At 51.2% G+C, this 10,978-nt stretch overlaps 1 protein-coding gene across 6 annotated transcripts in view; it reads left to right on the top strand.

Moving 5' to 3' along the window:
- The window catches only part of MLPH (melanophilin), a 29,692-nt gene extending 18,933 nt beyond the window's left edge, over nt 1-10,759 (top strand). For 3 of the 6 annotated variants that reach the window (XM_026852166.1, XM_026852165.1, XM_026852163.1), the window contains 8 exons: nt 210-401; nt 3,365-3,559; nt 5,689-5,844; nt 5,949-6,041; nt 6,543-6,608; nt 6,759-6,816; nt 8,235-8,332; nt 8,718-10,759. In XM_026852166.1, coding sequence (XP_026707967.1) covers nt 210-401; nt 3,365-3,559; nt 5,689-5,844; nt 5,949-6,041; nt 6,543-6,608; nt 6,759-6,816; nt 8,235-8,332; nt 8,718-8,744 — 885 coding nt within the window. In that variant the 3' untranslated portion in view covers nt 8,745-10,759. Of the gene's footprint in view, nt 1-209; nt 405-3,364; nt 3,563-5,688; nt 5,845-5,948; nt 6,042-6,542; nt 6,609-6,758; nt 6,817-8,234; nt 8,333-8,717 lie in introns of all 6 variants that reach the window. The other 3 variants (XM_026852164.1, XM_026852167.1, XM_026852168.1) reach the window with 3 other exon arrangements.
- The last annotated feature ends 219 nt before the right edge of the window (nt 10,760-10,978 follow it).

Raw genomic sequence — 10,978 nt, 5'->3', positions numbered from 1 at the left:
GCTGGAGAGCAGCTTGCTGGGCTCTGTGGCTCGTTCAGGTGGTCTGACTGCTCCTTGTGAAAATTAGTGTGGAGAGGGGGCTCAAAGTCCACATTGCAAAGTCCTCCTCAAGCTCCTCTACTGGCCAGTCCTGGTGTGTCTGGACCTGGGCATGCCCCATTGTCCACCACAGGAGTCTCTTACACAGCTCCCTTCTTCTGCTCCTTCAGTCTCCAGCCCCAGAGTCCCAACTTGATCCCGATGCTGAGGAAGAGGAGTTGAAGAGGAAGCTGGAGGAGTTAGCCAGCAACATCAGTGACAAAGAAGTCTCTTCTGAAGAAGAGGAGCATGAAGAAAAGAAGAGAGCAAAGAAACCAGAGATTAATTCCTCCATTGATGAAATGGCCAGAGATGCTCGAAAGGTAATATCTGTCTAGGCTCCATACTGTTCTAGGCTCCATCTGTGGTTTCTTCTGCTCTTGGTGGTTTATGGCTTACACCATGATAACACAACCCTTTGTGTCCCACCCCTCCACCTCAGTGCCTCCCAAGGCTGTGGTGTGTCTGACTTAGCTGCTTGCTTTAACAGAGTTAAGGGGTAGGGAAGTCCCAGGGTGTTGGATCTGGGCCTTTCTCCTTATAGGCTCTCCCCATCTCATCCAAGAGTCAAAAGTAAAGTCTCTTAGAAGTCTTACAGGATACTGCCTGTCATGGAGAGGTACACAACCTCCACGTCTATTCAGAAGAGTTGCCTCAGGATCTGGATGTCATTATGGAGAAGAGTCCTGGGTGGGAGAAGAGTTCAATGATGATTTAATACTGGCAGCCTTTGTCAGGCACCTGCTACAGCCTGAAATGTCTCTTCCAGACCTGTCAGTGCTCCTGAGCCCCAAAATCCCGCTTCTACTCTGCTGGGTCAGTATCTCCTGTACTTACAGCATTGTGCTGGCTCCTGTCCGCTACTCAGTGGTGGGTGATCCATGGGGACATGGGTCATGGAGAGGAGAAGGGATCACAACATCTATGCAGCCCTGTTCTCATCACCTCAGTGGGTCCCTCACCCCCATGGCTCAGCACAGCTCTGATTTTTCCCCCTGCCTGCTGGCTACATTTTGGAGATCTATTTTTCCCCCATGTATCCCTGTGCCAGGGCTGGAGAAGCATTTGTTTGTGGGAGAATTGTTTCCCTGGTTGAAGAGTGAGAGCAGACAGAGGTGCTGGGCCACATCTCCCTCACAGGCAGTAGGGCTGGGTGACAGCACTGGGAACTCACAAAGAAAGGGAGATCTTGTGTCTCTCCACTTGTGCAGAGCCTCCCGAGATGGTCCATTAGCACAAAATGGAGAGGTCAGTGTTCCTTGTTGGGTCTTTAATGGCTTCTTTGTTCATCCCCTCCTTTCTGCCTTGGCCGTGGATGGGGTACGTGTACATTTGCTCTGACACACCTGTTGCAGCAAGCGCAGCAAAGGAAGCGAGCAGGGCCATGCTGCCCTCCTCTCCTGCAAAGCTCCTTCCATCTGAGGTTGTGGAGACTTTTATGGTGCCATGAGGCCTCTTGTCAATGTGCTTTTGTTCCTAGGCCTTGCAAGGCAAAACCTGCCTGCTGTTGGGCTTGGAGAGTGTGGTTGCATGTACACACGTGGTGCATTTAGTGAGTCTGTCTCAGGTATAACTCTCTGAATGGTTCTACATAAAATCTCAGGGTTAGAGCAAGTGACTGTTCCCAGGATAGCTTCCTTCGTGGTTTTGGATATCGTTTGCTGTGCTCTTACCGACACTGGGTCAGCAGTGCGCTGCATCCTTACTGAAAGCCTCCTTTACTGCCTCCTTTTTCCTAAAAGCTGCTTTTAGATAGTTGCTGCAGCTGGACTTCACTACCACTCATCAGCTAAATAACATGCATCTTCTTAGTAACCATTTCCAGTTAATTGTAGCACAGAGAATAAGTGATAACTCACCAAGCCAAGGTAACTTAATTCCTGTGTGAGCTGCTCATCTGCAGCAGACAGAGGCTCAGCCCCTGATCCGTGCTCAGGAATCAGGAGATGTTAGTAGGGTATCAATGTAAGCATCTTCATTTTCATAAAATGAAGCCCAGATTCTCCAGACTTGCTACTTTCTTTGACCAAAACCCAGCTATGAAGCAGGGAGGATACAGGTTCAGTTGTTGTCTCTCAGTGGGGTCATGCAGGAAGGTAACACAGGAGCTATATGACAGCTCCGAAGCAAAGAGAGACCAAGCTGGGTTGCAACAGCTTAAACAGAACCAAATCTTGAGAAGTGAAACAAGATTCAGCTTTTGACTTTGTGGTAACACTCAAGTACCTTTGTGAAATATGGAGTTAGAAATGCTTTCCGTGATGTAGCTGGGCCAGCCTTGGTTAAAGGCTATGTCAGTGTGAGTATGAGTATTTTAACAGCAACTTTCCTTATACCAGATCCAGGTTTGGATTTTGCATGATTCTGAGTTTGGTTTTATGCCAGTCTCCTCTCCAGTCAGGCAGAAGTCTTCTAACTGGGGAACACTGAGATGAAAGCAGATGCTCCTAATGGAAAATGTGAAAAAACTCTGCTGTACCATGAAGGCACCATAAAATGATAAAAATATCACCTGGACTGAGTTAGCTGGTTCTCTGCAGGGTGGCTCACCTGGAAATACATGCAGTTGTAAACATAACTGTTTGTCTTTGTCACCAGTGCATATATCACCCCCATCTCCTTGGTTTCTAGGGAATTATCAGTTGAGAGAGAGATGATGAGTTTCTTCAGCCTATTTTTACATGTGCTTAGTGGCTTATCAAGCAAAAGGCAACACTTAGGAGCATTATTGCTGTCAGTGCTCCTTGGGGTGAGAAGAGAGGACATTGGTCCCAAGTTCTGGTAGTGTGGCAATACGATAATTTTATGGTGATTTTTTTTTTCCCTTTTGCCACAAACTTAATGTGTTATTCACATCCGTGCTCAGGCCTGCTGAAGTGTAAAGCAATATGCTGTAATTAGATCTTAACTGCTGAGTAACTGAGTGGCCTTCAGGTGGCCAGGTGCTGCTGCTGTCAGCTCCGGTGGCACTGCTTCCAGTGAGCAACACATCCCTTGATAACCTCTTTTCCAAGCCTTTTGAGATGACTTCTTTTGTCACAGACATCCTCCAGAAAGCACAGGCTGAGATCAAAGCTCTGCTTTAGCCACGCATTCGTCTCCAGTGGAGAGCCCTTCAGGAACAGCGTAAGCCCTTTAATTATCGCTTCTCCATCTTTCTACAGCTCCTGAAGGTCTGATGCCCCTTTCACCCCCGACTTGCACTGTTTTGTACGCGACGTTAAAATAATGTCCTTATTCTTTTCCCCCTCCCACCCTCCGCTTTGGCTGTGCCGGGCGTTTGCAGAGGTCGTCGGCTCAGGCTTTGAGTGAAATCACGGCCAAAGTACTGAGAGCCATAAACGCCACGGAGAAAGCAGTGTGTGAGTCGTTGCATGGAGAGAGTCAGTGCAATGGCGGCTGTGCCCTCCCCACGGGGCAGCTTCCCAGCCTGGGAGATGGGAAAGAGGTGGCCGAAGCATACCGTGAGCTTGAAGAAAACGTAAGGTTCACGAGAGCTTTCTGCAAGCAAGGAGGGCATCAGGGGGGTGGGAATACAGAGGAACACCCCAACACCCCCCCCCTCAATTTCTTGTTAGTGAGTTGGTTAGCATTAAAAGGGCGGGCACCACAGAGGGACTAAAGAGTCTGGTCTTGTGTGACAGTGGCCAGGGCTGTCTTATGAGGGAGATGGCACAACAGCAAGTGCACATGCTCTGCCTTGTGGCTTCCCTTATCTTGGTTTATCCTGGGCGAGTGCCAGGGAGAGAGGATGAGTGTGGTCCCCACCTTGCTGTAGCATTGCTTTCCTGGACTTGGGCTGTCCTGTGCTTCAGCTGCAGCACAAACTTTTGTCCCGCTTCTCTTTGGTTCCTCCTCAGTGCTGTTTCATCAAGGCTTTTAGGAACAAGGATAGTACAACCTATCTGTTCACTAAGGCTGACTTGTGCCTGGGGCATAATCCCCTGCTAGGTTTGTGTGACACTGTGAAGCACCGACAATTTTTTTAGCTACTGTAAACCCAGATGAATCGATTCCCCATGGGAAATTTTACCAAGCTCCAAAGAAACAGTTCACAAATGGGGAGAAGAGACACATCTCCATCTGGGTGGTTGAGTTTCGCTGTTAGAAACATCCTGCAATGGGGAGCAGGGTTTTATAGCACACTCCATGTCTTGTCCCACACGGGGGAAAGCTTATACATAAAGTAGGGAGCTGCTGAAACAGAATGTGCTCAGAAGCTGCACCACCTTGCTGGTTTCTGGCCAAATGCAGCATCCCAGGGGAAGAGAGGTGGCTCCATAAAGGTTTTGAGGTTCCCTGTCTCCCAGAAGAGGGGATAGGGCTGGGAAGGTTGTGAACTTTGGGCTTAGTGCTGCTGCCGTCAGCAGCGGGGCAGGGGCGAGGCAGTGGGTAGATGATGGCCCTGGGAGGTGTGTGCTCATCCTGCCGTTCCCTCCGGAGCCCTGGCTGAGTCACGGCTGGCTCACTGCTCTGGTGCTCTGGTCTCCAAGGGATGCCACCTGTCTGAGGGCGCTGGAAGAGTTTGATGGCCCAAGAATAAATTGTATCCCTGTGACTCACAAGTTGAACAGCTTCACGGATAGCACCCTCAAGTATTTGCAACCTGTTATGGCCTGAGTTTGAACCAGAGTGTGGGGTGTGTTGTTGTGATTTGGGTGGATGCTCGGTACTTCAGTGCATGCAGGGGGCTCGTGCCAGGCAATTGTGTGCAATACCCAGCCCAGGAAAACCAGAGAGGGCTGGAGGAGCAGGAATTGCATTAGCAGTACCAAGATATTGGGATCAGTCATCAAAACAGTGGCCACAGCCTGTCTGATTGCATACCAACATACTAACATGCTTGGACTTCATCCTTGTAGTAGCCCAGGAGGGAGGCAAGTGACAGTATAATCACTGGTTTTATTTGGATAGGTCCTTTTATCCTTCTTATCTAGACAGCAAAGGTGGCATGCTGTTTCCTATAGTCACCGTGCATCCCAGGTCAGCACTCCCATGTTGGCCCCACTGCTGCACTGGGCAGCTTTTACATCCATGTTTGCTGGGGCTCTTGGCTGGGATCATTCCTGGGTGTCCAGAACAGTTCCTGGGTGTCCAGAGCTGCCTTTTACAGGGGTATGGTTGGTTAACAGCCCAGGGCCAAACTCCCAAATCCTTACCCTACTCCCAGGCCACCCAACAGTACAGACACCCTTAAAAAGACTGAGCAGATTTGGAAAGTCAGTCTGTCTCCTTCCCAGCTTGCTGCCACCACAGGACATGGCAGCCTGCACTTGTTTGCAGGTACCTGCCTCCCCTCTGAGCACACAGCATAAAGATACTGATGCTTCTCAAGTAGGTCACTGGGTTTTGGTCCTTCCTGTGTTCCCATTGAGCCTTTTGCCACTTCACAAGGTTGGTAATTGCTCTCAAAAAGCCTGAGGAAGGGAGGAAATGAGATTAAAAGCCCTGCCAGAGCTGACTGGTACTGTCTGTGCTGCAAGGCAAGAGGCAGTTGTAAAACAGTGGCAGGAGCTGTTGCGTCTGGGGCTGTGGTCACACCAGGAGAGCAGGACTCCAAGGAGGTTAATTCTCCAGTGTGGGGTGGTTTTTATTTTACTTTTATTTCAGTTGTACCTGACTGCTGGGAAGACCTACCGGCTTGAGAAGACCCTGAAGGAGCTTGAGGAGGGGGCTCAGCACAGCGGCACTACTGATTCAGAGCTGTCAGAGCTGGAGGACAAAGTGGCCTCGGCAGCCGCTCAGGTGCAGCAGGCAGAGAGCGAGGTGAGGGCTTGGCTCTGAGAGCTGCTTTTCCCAGCCAGTGAAGGCAAATGAAGCTGGTGATGGGTCCTCCAGACACCATCTGTGTTTTTTGCCTCCCTCTAAAGATATCGGACATCAAATCTCGAATTGCGGCTCTGTCCGCTGCAGGGCTGACAGTGAAGTCATTGGAAAAGGCAAGGAAGAAGCCGAGCGAGCAGGTGAGCATGGAGGACGGTGGGTATCAGAGGTCCCAGCCCTGAGGTGTATGTGCTCCCCCAGGTTGTTCTGCTGCCCCTGGGTGCTGTGAAGGGCTGCCTGGCTTACTGAGCTGTGCCCAGCTCCCTTCCTGCTGCCTGGTACTCTGCCCCAAGGCTCTGAGAGTGGATGTCTCACTGAGGATGGGGGACATCTCTGATTCCTTATGTGCATCAAGGGAGGATTTTGTATCTGGTGACCGGTGTTCTTCCTGGAGCTGCAGGGAGGGCACACAGGGCTGCTGCATGCAACACAGCCTGGATTCAACTCCTGCATCCCCATGCTGATTTTCACAATCACAATCTGTCAGGCAGAGTTGCTGCTGTGACAGTGCGCTCCCTCTTTTGCTCACCTTAGGGTCAGCCCAGGCTAAACAAAAGAGGTGAAAATTCAAAGAAAGGCAGACCAAATTTTCTGCCTTCTCTGCACCCCAAGAGAAACCTCTGCCATTCCTCTGCCCACAGGCTGCCTGCCTCTACTCTCCCAGTCCCACCAGCAGCAGTCCAGGGGAGTCTTCAGATGACATCAAAGTGAGTATGTGTTTAATCTGTGCCAGCTAGTGCACATGGCGTGGCATTAAATCTGGGAACAACCAGGGTCTCTAGGGAGTTGTTTTCAAAGTGATGACCTCTGTCATTCCATCCCCTTGCCCACAGCAGGCTGCTCCCATTCTCTTGCAGGCCATGCCCAGACCCCAGGGGTTCAGGAGGAAGTTCAACAGTCCCCTCGAAATCACCGGTAAGGACCACGGCTCTGCCTACAGGAGGTGGGGACATATAGGTGGATGGGCTGGGCTTTGGGGGACGCTTGGTCCTGTCTCTCTGCATCCAGTTGTGTGTCTCATTTGGGGGTCCCCTTCCCTGTGCTCGTGGCCACCACAGGGGAAACCTGTGGTGGATAACTTAGAAAGGAGGAGGCAACTTGCAGGATTGGGGACAGTGATGGGAGAGCAGAGGTCAGACTGAGTTAGCTCAGTCCTCTAAGAACCAAGACTTTCTCTGCAGCCTGGGCTTCTGCCACCAGAGTCCAGAGAGACATCTGTGTTACTTCATTTGTGGCATCTCGTTGGCTATTAGACCTCAAAGCATCACCCTAAAACCACCATCTCTTCTGATAGAAATTTCTTCCTTGCTTGGTCATCTTGGAGAAGGTATCCTTGACCCAGCTGCCCACCTGCCTCAGTCACTGGTCTCTGGTGGAGGGCAAGATGCCCTCCACAGCCCAGCTATAACAAATGACAGCTTGGGAGTGCTTTAAAGTAGACAGTGACCTGAACCTTGGCACAGCAGCTTGTGTGGTAGGGGGCAATCACTGGAAGTGTTTTATTCTGACTGATATCAGCCAGACCCATTAGGAAATGACTTTTCTATTTCTCTCTTATCTTGCCTCATAAGCTTAAAGGCAGAAAGAGTAGCTCTCCTTCCAGATAATGGAAGATGAAGGGAGGGAAGGGGAGAAAGATGATTTAATGCAGAGAAGGAATTGTGTTTCCCCTGTGCATGCAGACAATTAACAGTGCCATTTCCCAGGCTGAGGCTAGCCGGTGAAAAAGTCCCTTCTCGTGCTGAGGAGAAGTCACCTCCTTCCTGCAAAGGGCAGGCAGATAAAGGCAGCCCAGGGTACATGTCAGCCCTGTGAGGAGATAGAGGGATGTGCAGATGAGACAGACGTCACCAGATGAGCCTAATCCCCTCTGCCTGGGCTGAACAATGGGCCGACTCGGTCTTCTGACTGCCCTACCTGCAGGTCAATGACTTACAAAGTTGGGCCTGCAAAGGTGCAGGTGGCAGAAGTTAGGAGCAGAGAAGATGAGATGACTCAGTAGGTCAAACAGAGTGTCATAGGCTTGGGCAGCAACAGCTCCTCACAGGGTGGGCTTTTGCTGTACTGTGGAGGTTTCCAGAGCGGAGGTCTTTGCAGGTGACTGCTGGCAGGCTGACCCAGCTCGTACAGCACTCTGGAAACACAAGTAGCAGCAGCTTTTGCCTCCCTGTTGTAAAAGGATTTCCCACCACCCTCCTGAAGAGGGAAGAGCAGTGATGCATCCAAAACCATAGCCAACAGGGGATAGTAAAACCCATTTGACTTGGTGGGTAATTGAAATCTCTAGTGAGGTGGATGAGGACCTGCTGCCCATCTCTCTTCCTTCACTGCAGGTCTTGATGACTCCTTTGACCGCAACTCTGTTTACCGTGGCTCCCTGACACAGAGAAACCCCAATGGGAAGAACAGGAGAGTGGAGAGGCTCTTTGCGGTATGAACCCAGTCACCCAGAAGGGTTGCTGAACTGGGCTCCACATGGGACCTGCCTCCCTGGGCTTGCACAGACAAACCTATCCCTCCCCATGCTCTCCCCAAGCCGATGGTGCCCCAGTTCTCGGCACTGGTCTCACCAGGGCAGGCACTCCCAGGCGTCATCCCCTGAGGTCTGGGATGTCATAAGCCCCAGGGTGGGGGGACCAAACAAGATGTACATCTTTGAATTCCCACTGCATGCATGGCCCATGGGATGAGGCAGGTCCTTGCTCCATGAGGCAACAGCTGGAGGGGACAAGGAGCATGCTGGCCTCCACCTGGGGTGGCTCGGGGTGGTGCAGGCATGGCAGTGAGCTGAGGTTTCTCCCTTCGGTGTCTTGCAGAAGCCTGTGATGACTCACCTGTCCTGAGGAGAGGGAGACCCTCCTGCCACCGCATTTCACTGACGATACAAGACCTCAGCACAAAGCCTCACCGCCTTCCCCCAACACTTGCTCTTCCTTCCCCCATGCCCATCTCCCCTGAAACCCTGTACAGGAGGGACGCTGGAGGCCATGGGCAGGATGCCTTGCCAGAAGGTGCGGGAGAGAGGAGCAAGGCATTTTGGCACAGACACTTGGCCAGGGGCTCATGGGAGAATGCAGGCATGAGACCCTGGCTTTGGGCAGCTCTTTGGTACCAGGTCGACAAAGGGGACCAGGGGAGTGCAGAGCAGGAGCAACGTCCTCAGAGGGAGCTGGACATCAGTGTGGCTATCCAGCATGGCATTGGGGGCAGTGGTACAGCCCTCACCCTGGCAAAAGCTGTCAGTTCCTGTCCCTGCTCTCTCCCAGGTTGGTGCTTGAGTGGGGACAGTTGCTAACAGCAGGGACAGGATGCCCTTGGGGGTACCCCAGGTAGAGCAGGGACCCAGGCATCCCAGGCTGGGATTTGCACCCCAGCACTGGTCCCAACTCCCTGTGATGTCCCTTGGAGCATCACTTCCCTTCCCTGAGCAGCAAAGCAGAGTGAGAGCAGTGCTGGCTCCCTCCTAGCAAGCACTTGCCCAACAGATCTTTACACAAAGCCATGCAAACACTCACTGAGGCTTCTTGCCACCGTGCCTGAAGCAGCTGTGACCAGCTGGGGACATGAGTGAGGCGATGCAAGAAAGGTGGAAGAAAGGCTGGAGGGCTTGTTGGAGATCGGTTTGTTTTTCCAGTCCTCAAATGTGAGGCTATATCAGCAAGTTTATGACTCCAGCAAGTAGGGTGTAGGTGCTTCTTTGGAAGCTTTCCCTGCTCTGCAGAGGGGTCAGCTCATGCCAAGAGGCACTTTGCACGTGAGCATGTCCCCAGTCCCTCATGATGGGACTGTGGAACCTGGTAGTACCACCAGATACTTTGGAGGGGCTGTGATGGTCTTTGGAGGCTGTGGTGGCCCTGGGTTCCTACCAGGTGACAGCAGCATTGGTAACACCCTCCCCTAGATACCCCAAGTTGCTAGTTTTCCTCCAACATTTAATTCTTCACATCCACTAATCCTATTGGATCAGTACCTGGCACTGTACCCATGCCCAGGACATCAGGATGGGGAGAGGCTTGCTTTCTCTTGCAGGTCACTTTGGAGGAGGTTCGCGTTAAAAAACTTTGCTTGGTACCTGCTGGTTCCTGTTGTTTATAGCCTTCACCTCCCTCCCTCCACAATGGGCAATGCAGGGATGTCAGACCGATGCTGGCAATTTTCCCTTTGATGGCCACTCAGGCTGGACCATTTTAGGCCATTCCTATGCATCTGAACTAAAACCACTTTATGAGCGGTAGTGTGAATTCTCATGCAAGTAACACATATTTTTGGCTTTGGTAGTAGTAGAGACTGCTAGCTGCCTAGAAATTGGTTCTGCAGTCCTCCCAGAGCAGTCTTGTAAGTCTATAGTCTGGGCTTCCTAACTGGGAACAGAACTAGTTTCTTATTTTAAAATTAAATTCTTATGGCCTGAAGTTCAGAAGGGTTAAGTGCAAACCACTGCCATTGTAGAAACTCTCCCAGACACCATGGCATTGCCGGGTGTATCTCTTGCTGCTCAGCCAGCCTTGGTGCTAGGGTGGCAGCTCCTTGGCTGGCAGAAGGGAACTCCATCAAGATCTTGGCAAAGCTATGGGTTTGCACCCACCCTTCTGGTGTCAGGGTTCAGCCTTCACCCCAACTACATCTCTTGCTGAATCTGGTTTCAGACATAACTGAAGTCCTTCCATGCAACCACTCAGACACTTGACCCTGTGAAAATGTCCTTGCAGTGAGCCTCAGCAGTGCAAACTAAGGCATCGTTCAGGCTGTAGTTACCCATATTGTTATCTGCTAGTTTCCTGTCTAATATGCCTGTGTAGAGGTTACATATATGTACACTATATCATGCAATAAAGCCAATTTTGTGTCCAGAACCTAGGACTCATTTTGCAGCATCTGTTCTTTTAGCTCACTTGAGAAGAGGTTCCTTTTTCTTCCCATCCTCTCCTTTAACCAGCTGGTGTACCCCTTGCTTTGAAATTAGGCAGGTGAAAGCAGAGAGGATCTGAATCAGCAGCACCAAAGGAGAATGGGGGGAGATGATGATGAACAGGATGCCAGTACAACTTGTCAGATGCTGGTCACACAGCCGCGGGTG

The sequence above is a fragment of the Athene cunicularia genome (genome assembly GCF_003259725.1).
Source record: "Athene cunicularia isolate RWA chromosome 7 unlocalized genomic scaffold, athCun1 chr7_part1, whole genome shotgun sequence".
In the NCBI taxonomy this organism is placed as follows: Eukaryota; Metazoa; Chordata; class Aves; order Strigiformes; family Strigidae; genus Athene; species Athene cunicularia.
This window is presented reverse-complemented; position numbering and strand designations above follow the sequence as displayed.